The sequence below is a fragment of the Oryctolagus cuniculus genome, chromosome 13, assembly GCF_051225735.1.
Source record: "Oryctolagus cuniculus isolate XC-2025 breed Fujian yellow rabbit chromosome 13, ASM5122573v1, whole genome shotgun sequence".
NCBI lineage: Eukaryota > Metazoa > Chordata > Mammalia > Lagomorpha > Leporidae > Oryctolagus > Oryctolagus cuniculus.
Window position 1 is genome coordinate 104828383 of NC_142879.1, and position 19848 is coordinate 104848230.

At 39.1% G+C, this 19848-nt stretch overlaps 1 protein-coding gene across 7 annotated transcripts in view; it reads left to right on the forward strand.

The window, feature by feature from the left end:
• ANKRD26 (ankyrin repeat domain 26) overlaps positions 1-19848 on the forward strand; it is a 116333-nt gene that overhangs the window by 72418 nt on the left and 24067 nt on the right. For 4 of the 7 annotated variants that reach the window (XM_051820961.3, XM_051820963.3, XM_051820962.3 and 1 more), the window contains 9 exons: positions 497-530; positions 850-985; positions 6694-6907; positions 10043-10226; positions 11426-11563; positions 13557-14513; positions 16170-16322; positions 18576-18646; positions 19364-19457. In XM_051820961.3, the coding sequence (XP_051676921.3) occupies positions 497-530; positions 850-985; positions 6694-6907; positions 10043-10226; positions 11426-11563; positions 13557-14513; positions 16170-16322; positions 18576-18646; positions 19364-19457 (1981 nt within the window). Of the gene's footprint in view, positions 1-496; positions 531-849; positions 986-6693; positions 6908-10042; positions 10227-11336; positions 11564-13556; positions 14514-16169; positions 16323-18575; positions 18703-19363; positions 19458-19848 lie in introns of those variants that run through there. The other 3 variants (XR_016219275.1, XR_016219276.1, XM_089311896.1) reach the window with 3 other exon arrangements.

The window sequence follows — 19848 nt, forward strand, 5'->3', positions numbered from 1 at the left end:
GGCTCAAGTGCTGAGGTCCCTGCCACCCATGTGGGAGCCCAGAATGAGTTCGGGACTCCTGGCTTTGGCCTGGAACAGCCCAGCTATTGCAGACATTTGGGGAGTGAACCAGCAGATAGAAAATATCTCTATGTGTCTTCTACCTTTCAAATAAAAGTAAATTGAAAAGAATATTTTAAACTTCCTTTACTTCTTTCTACCAAATAACACAAGTATCAATATGTTTTGCTTTGACTGTTGGAAAAGTTTGAAATTTGGTTCTTTGGTATAATATTATTGGTATTATGTTTTCTTAGTTCCTTATGGTTACTCTTTCTGTTTATAGTTTAACTCCCATGTGTAGAAAATTATTGTAATTTGAATTATCTACAAGCTTAATGAGTAAGAGAAATAAATTATAAATGCAGAGATCTTATGTAAAAAGACAATAGATTTAGATAGTTATTGTATGTTATATATTTACTATTTGCCTGAAGGGAATTCTTTCTTTTTGTAGGCCTGCAAAGAAAGCAGCTAATGAAAAGAACAAGGTATTGTAAAACAAAGAAAATAAAAAATGTCATTGTGTTGAAAAAATGTCTTATAAAAGACAAATGATAAATTACAGAAAGAAAATATAAAAGGTAAAGTGACAAAATAGATAATGTTTCCTGAAAATATTTACTTTGAAAAAGTGATTAAGACACAGTAGCCACTGGCAACAGTATCCTTCTGACAAGAAATCAGTTATTTTAAGAAGTACTGGTGGTTTTACACCTGTGAAAAATAGATAATTACCACTTTTGTGCATTTAAGAATGTGGTGTAAATAGTTGAGGGGCCTTCTGAGATAGCGTTATTGATTTTGTAGGTCAAGAACCAGAGAAATTCTTCAGATGACCGTGATGACATCAGCCAGTCGTCTGAGACAGCCTCAGAGGACTACGAGTGGCCTCACACTAAGAATTCCGTGTTGCTTATTGAACAACTTGCAGTAGACTGTAAAGGTAAGCCCACTGCATAGACAGAAGCCTTTTTATGAATACTGTAACATCACATAACCAGGACAGTTGACATATCCCTCTCCCACAAACGTCTCCCACGGCTCTTTCTATTCACTTACCAAGTAAAACTCCCAGGTGGGTTTCCAAAGGATTTATACCATTTCCGTTCCAGCCAGCATTGTGCGAGAGTTCCAGTTCCTGTGGATCTTCACAAACGCTTAGTACTGTCAGGTTTTTGTTTTGTGTTTTGTTTTGTTTTTAGCCTTTCTACTGGGTCTGTGTTGCGCGTACCAGTGTGGTTTTAATATTCATTCACATAATGACTAATGATGTTGAGTATCTTTCCACATGCTTAATTGCCATTTGTATATCTTCTTCGGTGAACTGTCTTTCCAAATCTTTCATATTCTGGATACCATTCATTTATGAGTTACATTTTTTGCAAGAATTTTGTTCTAAGCTTGCTTGGACTTTCCATTCTCTTAATGTTACCTTATGGAAGGCAGAGATTTTGCTTTGATTCAGTCTAATTTATCTGTCCAGTTATGAGTTTTACTTTTTATCACATATTTAAGAGATCTGCATAGCGAAAGGTCACAGATACTTTCTTCTGCGCATTCTTCTAGAAGTTTGATTACTTTCTGGTCCTACATTTCGATCTATGATCCATTTTATATTCACTTTTGTTTTTACATGGTGTGAGATATGGATCCAAGTTCATTTTCTGTATATGGATATCTAATTAATTATTCCAGCCCCATATGTTGAAAATGCTGTCCTTTCTAAAGTGTATTGCTGTTATAACTTTGTCAAAAATAACTTGATGGATTTTGGACTCAGTTGTGTTTCATTGGTCTGTTTGGTTTTCTTTATACCAGTATCACACCATTTCAATTTTTATAGATTTTAAATTCTTAAAATTAGTCCTTTGATTCTATTCTTCTGTTTTTCAAGGTTATTTTGGCTACTAGATACTTTGCATTTCCACATGAGTTAGAAACAGCTTTTTAAATTAAAAAGCCTGCTGGCCTGCTAGGAATTTGATTGAGACTGTTGACTCTGTACATTAATTTGAAGAGAACTGACATTTTAATACCAATGAATCTTTTTGATTCTTGAACAAAAGTTATCTATCCAGGGTGGTGTTTCGGGAGTGGGTTCAACTGCCACTTGTGCTGCTCACACCCTGTGTCAGCATGCTGGCTGAAGCCCGTCTGCTGCACTCTTTCATGCAGTTCCTGCTGTGTGCAGTGCTTCTGGAAGTCAGCTGATGATGGCCCAAATATCTGGGTTCCTGCCTTTCACTTGGGAGACCCGGATGAAATTCCTGGCTCCTTCTTTCAGCCTGGCTTAGCCCTGGCTGTTGCAGCCATTTGGGGAGTGAATCAGTGGATGGAAGATCTCTTGCTTTCTCTCCCTACTCTGTCACTGTGCTTGTCAGATAGGCTACATCTTTAGAAAATGCTATCACTCTATTTATGTAGGTAACATTTAATGTTGTTAGTAATGTTTTATAATTTTTAGTATATAGGTCTATCTAAATTTTACCAGATTTATCTCTATTTTATATTTTTGATGATGTTATATTTTCTAAATTTCAATTTGTTTATTGCTAGAATCTAAAAATATAATTGTATGTTGATTCTATATTCTGTAATCTTGCTAAAATCACTTAGTTCTAGTAGCTTTTTTGGTGGACTGTATCATTTTTTTTATAAAAACCAAAGATTGTCAAACCTTTTCTTTCTCAAATTGGTGTCTTACTAAGGACGGTGAATATTTGATATTTGTGACTGGCAACTAATCTACCGTTCTAATATAAGAGTAGCCATGGTTGGAGTCCATCCACCTCTATTGTGTGATTGGTTGTGAATAAAGACAGTTGTACTTTCTCCTTTTGACCCATTTGCCTTTTATTTCTTTTGTTGCCTGATGGTACTAGCTGGGATCTTCAGTGCAATGTTGAATAAAAGTAGTGAGAACAGAAATAGCTATCTTGTCCCTCATCTTAAAGGGAACATATTCAAGTTTTCACCATTACATATGTCAGCTGTCATGCTCTTTTCATGTTGAAGATGCTCGCATGTATTCTTGTTTGTTTGTTTGACAGGCAGAGTGGACAGTGAGAGAGAGAGACAGGAAAGGTCTTCCTTTGCCGTTGGTTCACCCTCCAATGGCCGCTGCAGCCGGCGCACTGTGCTGATCCGATGGCAAGAGCCAGGTGCTTCTCCTGGTCTCCCATGGGGTGCAGGGCCCAAGCACTTGGGCCATCCTCCACTGCACTCCCTGGCCACAGCAGAGAGCTGGCCTGGAAGAGGAGCAGCCGGGACAGAATCGGGCGCCCCGACCGGGACTAGAACCTGGTGTGCCGGCGCCGCAAGGCGGAGGATTAGCCTAGTGAGCTGCGGCGCTGGCTTCACATGTATTCTTAATTTACTAAAAAAATTTTTTTTCTAAGCTTTTTTAAAAAGATGTATTTATTTATTTATTTCAAAGGTAGAGTTACAGAAAGACAGGGACAGAGAGAGAGAGAGAGATCTTTCATCCTCTGGTTCATTCCTCAAATGACAACAACGGCCAGAGCTGGGCCTGGCCAAAGCCAGGAACTCCATCTAGGTCTCCTGTGTGGGTGGCAGGGACCCAAGCACTTGGCGAATCCTCTCCTGCTTTCTCAGGCCATTAGCAGGGAGATGGATCAGAAGTAGAGCAACCAAGACTCAAACTGGCACTCAAATGGGGTGCCAGCATCACAAATAGCTACTTAACCCGCTAGGCCACAACACTGGCCCCTACTGAAATTTCTGAAGCCAGGAATGAGTATTAAATTTTGTCAAAATCTTCTGTCCACTGAGACATTGATACATTTCTTCTCTTTCAGTTTGTTCATGTGGTGAATAACACTAATTGATTTTTGATTGTTAAATCAACTGTGCATTCCTGGGATAAACCCCATTTGGTCATGATATGATTTTTTAATATATTATTGGATTTTATTTGCTAAAGTATTGTTCAAGTTATTTTTAAAGACTTTTTAGAGCAGGTATTAAGTTCATGGCAAAACTGGAAGGAAGGTGCAAAGGTGTCCCATTTGTCATCTTCTTCCACACTTGCATAGCCTCCCCCATTATCAAAGGTCCTGCTTCACGTGGGTTCACCCCTGGAGTATATTCTGTGGGTGGGAACAAAGGTCTGATTGTCCAAATGTATGTATCATTATCCTGTGAAGCAGTATTTTCACTGCCCTAAAAATCCTCTGTGCTCTGCCTACTCATCCCTTCCTCCTTTCTCCAGCCCACCAACCACTGATCTTGTACTGTCTACTTTTGCATTTTCTAGAACTTCATATAGTTGGAATCCTATAGTGTACAGCTTCCTAGATTGGCTTCTCTCACTAGGTAATGACCTGTCTTCTCATGGCTTAATAGCTCTGTTCTGGTGTATGGATGTACCCCAGTTAATTCATTCAAATCTTGGAGGATATCTTGGTAGCTTCAAAAACATGTGGAGTTTTCTTACTTAGATAGTTTTGTGTAGCTTCAGTTCAGGATAATGGTGATGTTATAGAATGAATTATAAGTATTTCTCTTTATTGGGCAGTTGTATAGAAGTATATTATTTCTAAAATGTTTGGTAGAATTCAACAGTGTGTTTCTGTGGGCCTGGAGTTTTCTCTGTGGAAGGTTTCTAACTATGAGTTTCTTGTCTTTTTTATATGTAGGTTAATTCAGTTTTATATGTAGGGTAAATTCGGTCTTCCTGATTTTTTTCAGATTTTTTTCTGCCCCTCTCTCTGTTTGGGGACCTATGAGCAACATAAAGTTTTCTCACAGTTCACCACTATCTCTAAAACTGCAAATCTCTTCCTTTGGAATGTGCAGTCTCTGTTTATTTCTGTATATGTGCTGCAGAAGCGAGCACGTCTCTGTTTATTTCTGATAGCAATTGGCATCTCTCTCTAACTGGAAGCTGTTTTAAAAAAATGCCTCTAGTTACCTTCCCAAGCTTTATTTTGCTGTACAGTTACATTACGAACAGCTTGATCATCTCCGGTCTGGCATGTGTGGTGTGTTGGGTACAGCGGAGCACGTGCTCAGCCTGGGGCTAATTCCCTACTCTTGAGGCAAAACTTTTCTGATGACCCATTGCCCCCTGACTTGGGAGTTGTTTCCACTCTGGGTGCTGGGAGCGGAGACTCTTCCTGGCACTCTGTGGGCACCAGGCCCTGTTTCCTCTTCTCTTTGCAGATGTGTTTGTTGTCCTTGGTTGTGGGTTATTTCCTGACACACAGGCACTGTTGAGACTGTGCTGAAGCCCAAAGGAGCCGCCTGTAGCTCCCTGGTGGTCGTTCTCTGTACTGCTGTCTCCTCTCCAGTATTCCATGTGCTGATACCTGACTGCCCTGGCGTTAGCCTCTCAGGTTCTTCATGTCAACTCAGGGTGTCAGGTAGACTCGACCTCATCTCCTGCTTGCTGTGTCGTGGCCTGTGGGCAGCTGGGACATTTGTAAGGCGGACTTCGTTTCTGTTCTGTCTTCTAGAAGTCATTGTTCACTGCCAAAACCCAGTACCTTGAAAACTGAGTTTAGTGTAGTTTGGCTGTTTGGGTCGTTCTGGGTGGGAGGATAAATCCGCACCTCTTACTCCATGCTGACTAGAGGCAAACTGCAGTTGAGCCCCAGCACCCGCTGTAGACTGGCTAGCGTGCCCCTCCCTTTTACTTAGCTGCCCCTGGCCCATTCTTCACCATTTCTCAGCATTATCCCTTTTTTTTTTTTTTTTTTTTTTTTTTTTTTGGCCACATCTTCCTCAGAGAAATCATCTGTGAACCCCATATAGATCAAATTATTTTCATTTAAAAAACTGATTAATTGGGGCTGGCATTGTGGCACAGCATCCCATGTGGGCTCCGGTTCTAGTCCTGGCTGCTCCTCTTCCGATCCAGCTCTCTGTTATGGCCGGGGATAACAGTAGAAGATGACCCAAGTCCTTGGGCCCCTGCGCCTGCATGGGAGACCTGGAAGAAGCTCCTGATTGGCGCAGCTCTGGCTGTTGCAGCCAGTTAGGGAGTGAACCATCGGATGGAAGATTTCTCTCTTTCACTCTCTCTCTCTCTGTGTAACTCTGACTTTCAAATAAATAAATAAATAATTTTTAGAAAACCTGATTGATGTGAAAGACAGATTCTCTATCCACTGGTTCACTCCTCAAATGCTCACGAAGGTTGGGATTGGGCTAGGCCAAAGCCAGGGGCCAAGAGCTTCATCTGTGTCTCCCCACATCGCTGTCTGATGGCCAAGTACTTGGGCCATCTTCCACTGCCTTTCCACTTGCCTTAGCAAGGAGCTAGATTAGAAGCAGAGCAGCCAGGACTCGAACCAGTGCTGACACGGGAATAACGGTATCAAAAGCAGTGACCTGACTGACCCACTGTGCCACAGTGCTAGCACTGATCAAATTCTTTTTGTGCTCATAGAACTGTTACCTTACAGCATCTGTTAGAATTTAAAGTTGTCATTTTTTTTACTTCTCCACTAGACTTTGAGCTAAACAAGATTAGAGATCTTGTCTGTTTCACATGATGAGCTTAGTATAAAATCTTCCATTGTGGTCATTCAGTGTGTCCTAGGTTTGTATGTGAATAAGTGAATGTCAAAATAAACAGATCCTGATATATTTTACTTCTGTTCTGTCTTACTTTCTCCCTGGTAACAGATTCTGTCAGCCTGCTGAAAATCCAGGATGCAGTTCTCTCATATGAAAGATTAATAGAACTTAAAAAAAATCGCTGTAGATTGCTCACTGCAAAAATTAAAAAATTGGAAAATAAGGTTAGTGGACTGAAACAAGAGCTATCTGAACTGAGAGAGGTGAAATCCCAGTTAGAGCATCAAAAAGTAGAATGGGAACAAGAATGCTGCAGTTTGAGGTAAGACACCCTAGTTTTTTCTGGTTTGGTTTGATTTTTTTTTCTAACTAATGTATTTTGAAAGACATGATGACAGAGAGAGGGAGAGAGATACCTTCCATCCATTGTTCAAGCTAAAGCCAGGAGCCAGGAACTCCATCTTGGTCTCTTACATGGGTAGCAGAGGCCCAAGCACTTGGGCCATCTTCTGCTGCTTTCTGGGTACATTAGCAGGAAGCTGGATCAGCAGCAGAGCATCTGGGACTCAAACCAGGGCTCTGCTAAGGAATGCAAGCATCACTAGTGGCAGCTTAATCCTCTGCACCGCAGCACTGGCCCCTGATATCCTAGTTTTAAAGAAATGTTTGTGCTATTCACTTAAATGTTTTTAATTTCCTTGAGAGAGAGAAACAGAGACAGAGAGCTCCCAACTGCCGGTTCACTCCTCAGTTGCCTGCAGAGGCCCGAGCCCAGACCAGCGTCTCCTGTTGAGTGGCAGGAACCTAATTACTTGCACACCGCTGCTTCCAAGGGTCTGCGCTGGCAGGAAGCTGGAGTCAGCAGCCACAGCCAAGATTCAAGCCCTGGTACTCTGCTATGGGACACAGCTATCCTATCAACTACACCAAATGCTAGTCCCTGAACTGTTTGTTATACTGAAAATGGGTAGGAAAATTTTGAATTGGTTACATGCCTTCTGAAACATTTCGTAAGTCTTGTGGAATGTGAAATTCTCAAAAATAATATGACAGATTTTTAACTGTGACTACATCTAATAAGTAACTGCATATTCCAAATAACTTGTGAATAACTAGGTAAAAGTCTACCCTTTGGAAATTTTATTATTTTTACAAGAAACTGAATTTTGTGGTGTTTTTATTTTGTAGAATAGTTAATGCTGCACGGAACATCTTTTATATAAATCTGTTTTAACACTTCTAATTACTTGAATAAATTCTTCAATATAGAGTTACTTTGTGAACATAGACACTAAGTCTGATTAATATTTCTAAATTGTTCTCAAAGTTTATATTAATTTATACTTTTGCCATCAGAGTATGAAATGACATTTTTCTCATCCCAGAATATTTTTTTAAAGATTCATTGGTTTATTTGAAAAACAGAGTGACCAAGAAAGAGGGTAATAAAGGGAGAGAAAAAAGGAGAGAAGGAGAGAGATCTTCCTTCTGCTGGTTCACTCCCCCAAATGTCCGCAACAGCCATAGCTGGGCAAAACCAAACTAAGAAGGAAAAACTCCATTCTGGTCTCCCATGTGGGTGGCAGACACACAAGTACTTGGGCCATCATCTGCCAGGCACATTAACAGGAAGCTGGAACAGAAGCAGAGGTGGGACTCGATCACAGGCACTCCAATATGGGATGTGGGTGTCCCAAGCAGTGACCTAGCCCACTGTGCCACAATGCTTGTTCCAATCCAGAATTTTTCTTAATTTGTTGTTTTTTTCATCCCATGAATAAAAAATAAAATGCAAAGTGATTACTGATTAGATTCTTCAACATGTCTTTCATATATAAATAAAATTAATCCAGAGTTCTTGTTTAAAAACATTTAACACTAGATCTTAAATTATTCCAAAAGGAATTTAAAATTATTTATAACATACATAATAACAAGATAAACTAAGGTGTCATCAAAAAAACATACAATGTGTGAGGTAGTATCTATTTTTTTTAATCATTTTTTAAAAAATTGAGGGCCAGCACTATATCATAACAGGTAAAGCTACCACCTTCAGTGCCAGCATCCCATATGGGTGCTGGTTTGGGTCCTGGCTGCTCCACTTCCCATCCAGCTCTCTGCTATGGCTTGGGAAAGCAGTAGAGAATGGCTCAAGTCCTTGGGCCTCTGCACTCATGTGAGAGACCTGGAAGAGGCTCCTGGCTCCTGGCTTCAGATTGGTACAGCTCCAGCTGTTATGGCCAACAGGGGAGTGAACCCACAGATGGAAGACCTCTCTCTCTGTGCCTCTTCTTCTCCTTCTGTGTAACTCTGACTTCGAAATAAATAAATCTTTAAAAAAAAAATAATTTGAGAGCTAGAAAAGATCTCATTCTCTGGTTCGCTCCTCCCCATGCCCACAGTAGCTGGGGTTGGGCCATCCCAGAACCAGGGACCAGCTTTCTCATAGGAGTGAGAGATCTGATGACGTGAGCCCTCACATGCTGCCTCCCATGGTGCACATTACCGGGAGGCTGGAGTGACAGTGCAGCTGGGACTTGAAACAAGGCACTCTAATTTTTTTTTTTTTTTTTTTTTGGACAGGCAGAGTGGACAGTGAGAGAGAGACAGAGAGAAAGGTTTTCCTTTGCCGTTGGTTCACCTTCCAATGGCCGGCGTGCTGCGGCCGGCACACCGCGCTGATCCGATGGCAGGAGCTAGGTGCTTATCCTGGTCTCCCATGGGGTGCAGGGCCCAAGGACTTGGGCCATCCTCCACTATACTCCCGGGCCACAGCAGAGAGCTGGCCTGGAAGAGGGGCAGCCAGGACAGAATCCGGTGCCCCGACCGGGACTAGAACCCGGTGTGCCAGCGCCGCAAGGCGGAGGATTAGCCTAGTGAGCTGCGGCGCCGGCCTTGGCACTCTAATTTGAAAGCTGTGTGTCTCAAGCCAATTTTTACTTCTAGGCCAAATGTCTGCCCCCAAATATTATACTGTTTAGCCTCATCATGGGTTATAGTACCCTGCAGATATGTGTTATATGAAAAACATTTGAAAGTATTGCATTACACTGACATGACACTTAGGGATACCTGTGGTATTTCATGAAGCTATAATTTTATTTCTAATGAATATAAAGTTTATAAACAAAAGTTAAAAATCAGCTCTAATTATCTGCCCTAATTGAGGAATAATTCTAAGTGTATAAAAGGTAATTTCTAATTTGTAACTTTACTGAAGAATTTCAGAATTCCTTTTCTATTAATATTTCTCAGAATTACTATTAACAGAAGCTTATCAATTATTAAAACATTCTTTTATTACTACCTTTCAAGCACATTTGTCTTTTGGAAGAGATTAAAATGAGAAATTACAAACCTGGTGATTAGAAAGGATAAAGTTTTGAGTCAGACTACAAAATGAACTTTCACATTCTAACAAAATGAATTTTAAATGAGTCATCTATAACTGCAGATTTACCTTAAAGCAAGAAGCAGAAAAGAGAAGAAATGCTGACATATTGTATGAAAAAATTAAGGGACAGCTAAGAAGAAAAGAAGAGCAGTACAGTAAGGAAGTTGAAGTGAAAGGCCAACTGGAGCTGAGCCTGAGAACACTGGAAACGGAGCTGAGGACCGTGAAGAACAGCTTGAACCAGGTAAATTACTCTGGTCAATGTTTTATATTTCTTTTTTAAAATATTTTCATTTTATTTTTATATAAAGATTTATTTTATTTGAAAGGCAGAGTTACAGAGAGAAGCAGAGGGAGAGATCTTCCATCTGCTGGTTCACTCCCCAAATGGCTGGAGTTGGGCCTGTCTGAAGCCAGGAGCTTCTGGTTCTCCCACGTGAGTGCAGGAGCCCAAGCAGTTAGGCCATCCTGTGCTGCTTTCCCAGACCATTAGCAGGGAGCTGGATTGGATGTGGAGCGGCCAGGACATGAATCGGCACCCATGTAGAATGCTGGTGTTTCTGAGGAGGCTTAATCTCCTATGCCACAGTGCTGGCCCCCAAAATTTAATATTTCAAACTCTAATCATTGTTACTCATAATAACTTCTTTGTTTAGTATATATTATTTGGAATTAAAACAAACCCAGGGACCGATGCTGTGGCATAGCAGGTAAAGCTGCCACCTGTAGTGCCGGCACCCCATCTGGACACTGGTTTGAGTCCACCACTTCTGATCCAGCTCTCTGTTGTGGCCTGGGAAAGCAGTGGAACATGGCCCAAGTCATTGGGCTCCTGCACCCATGTGGGAGATCCGGAAGAAGCTCCTGGCGCCTGGCTTTGGATCAGTGCAGATCTGGCCATTGCGGCCAATTGGGGTGTGAACCAGTAGATGGAAGACCGCTCTGTCTGCTTCTCCTTCTCTCTCTGTGTAACTCTTTCAAATAAATAAATAAATATTTAAAAAACAAACCCCAGTGTTATCTCATCCTAAAAATAAATTATGACATCTGTAGCCAAAATTATTTATTGTAAATCTTGGACATAATTATGCTTAGTACATGCTTTCTCAGTGAAGCCATGGAAGTTGAATTTAATCACTATCATAATTAAGTATTTTTATATTAATCAGGTTAAATACCTTGAAACTGTAATGAAACTACTTGAATGTTTTGTAAAGAGATTTCATTTTACAATACCATCTCTGCCTGTTTTATTGTTTTTGATGAATTTTGTTGTAAATTTTCTAACTGAAATTTTAAGTAATTTATGTGTGACAAAGGTTCTAATGCTTTAATGGTTTGTTCCTTTTAACAGATTTTTTTAAAGGGTAACTATTCCTAAGCAAGCATGTAGATTTTTTCCCAGTTATATGGTACCGAAAACTGAATGTAAGTTATCTCCAGGTTATGGAAGAACGAAATGACACCCAGAGGCAACTTTCTCGAGAACAGAATGCCAGGATATTACAAGATGGGATTCTGACCAGTCATCTTTGCAAACAAAAAGAATTAGAAATGGCTCGAAAACAGATGAATTCTGAGGTATTTTCTTTAGTCACTTTCAAGTCTGTGTCTGTTTTTGTTGTTTTTGTGTTTAAACAACTGCATGCATCCTGGAAACTATGGAGAAGTTTAGACCATACTGTGCATATGTAAGGATGGTGCTAGTGGCCACACATTCGGGACCAGTTAGATAATACAAAGTTAATTCAATTCTGTCTCTCATAGTCAAGTGGCCTCCCTCAAAGAAGGGAGTTTTAATCCTTTTCCATAGGAATTGATATTTCCAGATCTCAAAACCCTTGCTGCTAACACTATATGCTCTAGTTTCCAGCAGTAATTTCACTCCCTTGTTACATTAATGGGAACTTAGTTTCAGCAGTAGGAAAGGAGGAAAAGAATGCCATATCAGAGACCACAATTTGGTTGTTATTCTCACTTTTTGTTTTAAATATTTATTTAATTGAAAGAGTTACAGAGAGAGAGAGGAGACAGAGATCTTCCATCCACTGGTTCACTCCCCAAATGGCCAAATGGCTGACCAGAAGCCAGGAGCTTCTTCCTGGCCTCTCAGATAGGTTTCAGGGCCCAGGCACTTGGGCCATCCTCCACTGCTTTCCCAGGCCACTAGCAGGAAGCTGGATCGAAGTGGAGCAGCCAGGACTCCAATGTATGCCTCTATGGGATGCTGGCAGCAGAGCTGCTGGGTCACAGAGCCAGACTCTGCTCTCCTCACTTTTGAGAATAACAATTTGTTCCAATTGTTGTCCTATTTTAGTACAAGGAACTTTCGAAAAACATGGTAAGCCCTAATATATACTTAGCGATAATTTATTAAGTATTTTGTTACCAGTAAAACAATTCTTTGTATTGTGTTCTTTCTCATTGTTTCAGACATTATACAGACGAAACAAAAATTACAGCCCCAAATGATCTCATGGTTTTCTAAGACTTCTATAAATTTTATCTTATTTACCGTTAGTGTTTTGAAACATATGCCATCTTTAAAAAAAATTTATTTTACTTATTTGAAAGAGTTAGAGAGAGAGGTAGAGACAGATAGAAGTCTTCCATCCATTGGTCTACTCCCCAAAATGGCCAATAGATGGATTTGTCGATCTGAAGCCAGGAGCTTCTTCTGGATCTCCCATGCAGTTGCTAGAACCAAACACTTGGGCCACCTTCTGCTGCTTTCCAGGCACATTAGCAGGGGGCTGGATTGGAAGAGGAGCAGCCAGTACTTGAACCAGTGCCCATGTGGGATGCCAGCACTGCAGCCAGGGCTTTAACCTGCTGCGCCACAGTGCCAGCCTCCACAGCACCTGCCCCGGCCATCTTTTGTATTTGTACATTTATACTATAGAAGAGACATCTATATGAATACAAAAAGGTATTTATATATTTATACTACCGAGGAAACATGGAAGAACACTAGAGATGGAGTCAGAAGACCTAGGAAACTACTGCAGTGTGCTCACATTTTCAAATTCTCCTTTTCAGAATTATAATAAGTTCATCAGTGTATGGAGAAGTACCTCATACAAAGTCCAGATTTATCATTTACCAAATGTCATTCTTAATAACTGACTCTGAAAATGTAGAAAAGCAAATTATCTATAGCTTATTCTCAGGTAAAAGAGACTTAAGGAAGTTTTGGAAATTTCTTCTGTTCAAATGTTATGCCTGCTTAAGTGTTTTACACTGGGATGGATATACAGGTTAAATAGCTGAGTGTTAACCTGATTTTAATGTCAGATTTACTAATCTTTTATGCCTTTGGGTTACTGTAATTCAGTAACGTCTTTGCCCTATTTAAAAATCTTGTTTCTGTTTTCACGAATTCATCATCTTCCATTACATTTTTTAACTGTTGAGAATTTCTGCTTCTAACAGGTTTGAGCTTTTGGATCCAACTTTTTCCAGTTGGATACCCACTTATTGCAATGCTTCATTGTTTAAATACACACAGATTCTTTAATTTCAGAGGAAATCATCTCATTGAGTACCAGCTAAAAACTACCTTTGTTTTACTTAGGTTTTTGATAATCGCGAGAAAGAAAAAGATCTGCTATGTAAAAATCACATGTTGCAGGATGAAATTGCCATGTTAAAACTTGAAATAGACACAATAAAAAGTCAGAACAAGGAAAAAGAAAATAAATATTTTGAGGACATTGAAATTATAAAACAAAAGAATGACGAACTTCAAAAGACGATAAAACTGAATGAAGAAACGTTAACGAAAACTATATTCCAGTATAATGGACAGCTTGACGTTCTGACAGCTGAGAATGCAATGCTAAATTCTAAACTGGAGCTTGAAAAACAAAACAAGGAAAGACTGGAAACAGAAGTTGAATCATACCATACTAGACTGACTGCTGCTATACAAGACCATGATCAAAGCCAAACATCAGAAAGAGACCTGAAACTCGCTTTCCAGAGAGCAAGAGATGAGTGGCGTTGTTTACAGGACAAAATGAATTTTGAAGTCTCTAACCTCAAGGATAGCAATGAAATTCTTTCTCAACAACTTTCTAAAGCTGAAAGGGAATTTAATAGCCTAGAAATTAAGCTCCATCACACCAGAGATGCTCTCAGAGAAAAGACTTTGGCTTTAGAATGTGTCCAAAGAGACCTGAGCCATACACAGTGTCAATTGAAGGAAATGGAAAACATGTATCAAAAAGAACAAGGCAAAGTGAACAAATACATTGGAAAGCAGGAATCTGTAAAGGAGAGATTGTCTCAGCTACAAAGTGAAAATATGTTGCTTCGACAGCAATTGGATGATGCCCAAAATAAAGTTGAAGGTAAAGAAAAGACAGTAATTAGTATTCAAGACCAATTTCATGATATTGTAAAGCAACTCCAGGCTGAGAGTGAAAAACAAAGTCATAGGTTAGAAGACAGAAATAAGGAGTTAACCTCTGAATGTAATCATTTAAAAGAAAGACTGTATCAGTATGAAAATGAGAAAACAGAAAGAGAAGTAAGTATCAAGACAAATATTTTTCACACTTCTTGAAAGAATTCATAACTTATTATGGTTACATAGGAATCTGGTTGAATGTGAAAATATATAGGTAATAAATGTATCTTCTATATTGTCTTGGAAATATACCTTGTTTCCAACAAACCAATGTTAGACCTGAGAGATTCTTTGTAATGACACTGTGTTACCTCTGAAATTTTGAAGTTATACATTGTTTATGTTCATATGTGTAGACCAATATTAACAATGTTCATATTGCTAAAGTTGTTCATATTGCTAAAATGTTCATATTGCTACTTTAATGTTACCATGTTGTCACGTTCTAAGATCGTGATGAAGTGAATAGCAATGCTCATACCTAAAATGAGTATTTGGAAGTTAAGATTCTGTTAATCAGCTTAACTTGACAGCTCATTTCTGATTTCACAGTTGAAATTCAGTATAAATGCTGGATCTTGAAATACACTTCTTTGTAGTTTTTTATATATTTTCAGTTGGTTTATTTTTGTGTCAATTTGACTAAAGTCAGAAAATATACCAGTCTCATATCAAGTGTTCTTATGGCCTCTCTTTTTTTTTTTAAAGGCATCTACTTTTTATTAAATCCTAATTTGGGACACATGTGAATTTTAGGAAAATTCTATCTGGTTTAATTTTTTCACTTTTTTAGGATTTATTTTGAACACATTTTTACAAATAATTTTTACTTAATATTTTTATTTCAAGGCTGAGTTACTATTATTTGGATATAACTTTGTCCTGTACAAAGATAATTGTAGCTGTGATTTATTAATTTGGCATCAGATCCCCATTTTCAGACTAATGAGAGGTTGCAGAATTCACATACTGCAGGAATGGAGTGAGCTGTAGGAGCTGCGGTCAAGAAGGAAAGTGGAGGCCAGGTTTCCTAGGGCCTCTAGAACAGGATTCGAACATTTCTTGTACCTCGAGATAGGATTTGAGCAGAAGATCGCATATGAGAGCAACTCTGAAGTTAATTTGAGCCTCTGATAACAAAAAAGGGAAAACATTCCACAGGGTAGAATTTACTGCCACTGGTTCCATCCATATATTCATGCCTTCTTGACTTCTAAGGTTTTTAAACTTATCAGGAGAGAAATGGGTAGTAGGCTGAACCTATTATGTAAGTAACGTAATATTGACTGGGCAGGAAGATAAACACTGTGCCCTTAACTGAAGTCAGTAATAAACAGGGATGTATATGCATGAGCAAGAGATGAGCTCATGTTTGTGGTGATACCTTTCAAAATACAGATACTCCTGGATGTATGACAGGGCTGTGTGCTGATTAAACCACAACTAAGCTGCAAACACTGAGTTTTCACCTCACCTCAGCATCCTGTCTTAGCCACAGAGCGTGGTGTAGGGTGTGGTTATACCCTTGTGACTGCGTGATCGACTGGGAACTGCTGCTGCCCAGCATCAGGAGGAGGTGTCCTGTGGCGTATCACTAGCCGAGAAAAAGGTCAAATTTCAAAGTATATTTTCTGCTGAATGTGTACCGGTTTTGCACCATCATGAAGTAAAATTATAATAAATCAAACTGTCATGTCTGGGAGCATTTGTATACATCTTTGAATATTAATATAATATCAAGGCAACTTATAACATCAGTAACAAATGTCTTATCAGGTAGTTGTAAGACAACTTCAACAAGAACTGGCTGATACTTTAAAGAAACAATCTATGTCAGAGGCTTCACTGGAAGTTATAACACAGTATCGGATTAATTTAGAAGATGAGACACAGAACTTAAAGAAAAAATTAGACAAAGTCAGCAATCAAGTACGTATGAAATTTCATGTAATAATGTGTATTCTATAGCTGGTTTAATAAATTAAAATACTTTTGTATTTTCATTATAATTTAGTACAGTTTTATTATCTTTACAATGTACTTATGTCTCAAAATTTTTCTTATAGTTACATTCTTTTTAAAAATACCTATAGGAAGGTAAGAATTATACCTAAATCCTCATGTAAGCTGACTTGTTTTCTGTTAAACAGTATTTTTAAAAAATCTTTCTACATATCTCTATATATAGTGATTCAATTAGAGGATAACATTAAAGGGATGTTTCAGAACATTCTTATTTCTTACCTTCTGTATGTGGATAATTATATATATTTCATATATTTCAGGATAAGTTGTACAGAAAGGCCATTATATTGTGCTCCAAATTGCAGATGTTTTCAGTTAAATGACAGTCTATTTGGAAAGTTAGGCATTTCTTTCCTTTCCCTTTCATTTTAGAGATGCCATAAAAGGACAGAATTATTTAGATCAAGAGTAGAATATGGGGCTGGCACCACCACAGCTCACTAGGCTAATCTTCCGCCTGCGGCGCCGGTACCCCGGGGTTCTAGTCCTGGTTGCTCCTCTTCCAGTCCAGCTCTCTGCTGTGGCCTGGGAGGGCAGTGGAGGATGGCCCAAGTGCTTGGGCCCTGCACCCGCATGGGAGACCAGGAAGAAGCACCTGGCTCCTGCCTTCGGATCGGCGCAGCACCTGCCGTAGCGGCCATTAGGGGAGTGAACCAACGGAAGGAAGACCTTTCTCTCTGTCTCTCTCTCACTGTCTATAATTCTCTCTCTGTCTCTCTCTCTTAACTCTGCCTGGCCAAAAAAAAAAAAAAGTAGAATATGCATCCAAAATTGAGAATTGTGGAAATTTGCCTAGATTGTGCCACTAGATTTTTTTCTTTTTGGGGAGAGTTATTTTTAGCCATGGCAGAATTGTCAGCTACAGAGCTAATGCTCTGATTTTCACAGATCACTCAGACTCCCGTGTGAATATGGACCATATGGGGATAAGAGTTGAGGCAGGCTGACGAGTGGGAATGTATCATTGAAGTCTAGGAGAGGGAACGGCTACTGGATTAGGGCTGCAGCCATGGAGGTGACAGGGACTGGCTGGCTGTGTGAAACACTGTAGAGGTAAACCACAAAACATACCCACTGGATGTAGGTAAAAGGGAACAAGAAGAATCAAGAGTAACCCTTATTTTGTTAGCCTAAACAACTGGAGACTGGTGGTGCCATTTAATTAGACAAGGAAGATTTGGGGATAGAGTGGATTTTGGAATAGAAAAACTTCTGCTATGGTCATGAAGTTGCAAATAGGTAAGCAATGCAAGAACAAGTCTAAAACCCAGGGACGTGCTGCCTTGAGTCATAAATTTGAGACTCGGTAGCCTATGTGAGAATATTAAGTCTGTAGGAAATTCTGTAGATGGAGAAGCAGAAAGTTCCAAGTCAGAGATCTGGGACAGTGTGATAAGTGTCACAATCCTGACTGAAATATCAAAATGTAGAACACGAATTCAACAATAATGCTAATAGAAAATACAGTTCCTTATGAGCCATGCGCTCTTCTAAGAGCTTTAGGGGCATCGCCTGATTTAATCTTCCCAGCATTCTAGGGAGGTGACTACTATGATTAATTTCATTTTAGAGAAGAAACTGACACAGATGAAGTTAATTTGCTGAACACCACACAGCTAGTAACTGTGGAGCTGGAATTCAGACCCCGATATTCTGGCTTCTATGTAGTGGATTACTGCCTCTCAAACTGTTCCATGGAACAGCTGGTTATCAATTAGAGCATCATGCTAATTTTTACAATCACTGCAATAGGTGTGGTAATCCATATCTACAAATAGTTCAAATTGTTGGGGTGATAATGCTTGCATTACAACAATACTTACCATACACAAGGTAATTTCCATCTTTCCCATTTGACCAGTTGAGTACTTGATAAATTAGTTTTATTTTTAAATTATATTTTAAGAATAAAACTAATATGTTTTCATCCGAGAACAGGGATCAGTAAACTTTAAGGCTAGATGGTATTATTTTAGGTGGTAGGCCAGGAGATCCTGTTGCAACAATTCAACTCTGCAGTTCTAGCACAACAGTAGCCAGAAACAATATGCAGATGAAGAGGTGGAGCTTTGTTCCTGCAAGACAGTTACAAAAACAGGTAATGAGTCAAACTGTACCAGATTATTAGTAAAGTTTTTTTTATTATTATTCTTTTAGTTGCAAGAAGCACAGGACCGAAACACAGAGCTTGTACGAGACGCCGAGAAGATGCAAGATCACCTGCAAAAGTACAATTTAAAGTCACACAAAATAACCTGAGTATTTATAAAGCAAGCAAGCAGTGGTATTTGAAAATTATATCAGTCGTGATAATAAAGACATCTGTGTGAAGCCAGGGAAATGTTTCCATTTTAGTATATTTTGAGATGTATCTTTTTTATATTATCCTTAAATTTCCCCATTATCTATAAACCACAGCTAGAAAACATCTGAAAATCATGCTTCTCAAAGTTTTTCTTCCTAGATTTTTAAATTTTTTTGGTAATTTTTAAAAACTTATTCTTTATTTATTGAAAGGCAGAGTTACTGAGAGTCAGAGATCTTCCATCCACTGATTCCTCTGCAAATGTCCACAATGGCCAGGGCTGGGCCAGGAGCCTGGAACTCCATCAGTGTCTCCTACATGAGTGGCAGCGGCCTGGCCACTTGGGCCATCCTCCACTGCCTTTCCAGGCACATTAGCAGGGATCTAGACCAGAAGTGGGACAGCTGGGACTCAAGCCAGCACTCATATGGGATGCCAGTGGCATCACAGGCAGCAGCTTAGCCCAGTGTGCCACAGTACAGCCCCAAGATAACATTTTTAGCATACATTAAAGTTCAAAAAATAAACAGCACCTTTTTAAGGAATTTATATAATTACACCATCAGATGTTCATCTGGAAATTATATGGTATTTTGTTTAAATTGATGTAAGAATAATTACTTTAAAATTTACATTTTAGGCTTGAAAGTGAAAATTCTGAGTTAAAAGTTACAGTCAAAAAACAAGCAGGCAAAATTGAACATCTTCAGAAAAGTCTATTATGTCCTAGTTTGGTAAGTTCATCTCTTCATTTCTGTCATGCTAAAATTTTCCACTCTCTAGTGGTAATGTGTAAGGATATTTTAGGTAATATGAAAAGTCTCATTGATGAAAATATGTACTGTATTCATTTAATAAAAATGTTATATTCTTGCTACTACTAGTGCAAGGCCTCTTGAATGAATTCATAAAATTATGATTTTGGTAGTAAGATAATTTAAAAAGTTATGGTAGTCTATACACAGTATTTTGTGTAACATTTTGTTCATCCATTCATCCATCTGTAGATACTTGGGTTACTTTCACCTTTTGACCACGAAGAATGCTGCTGCCGTGGACATTTGTATCCAACTGTCCAACTGTCTGAGTCCCTCCTAATATTTATATTTCTTTTAAAATGCCAAG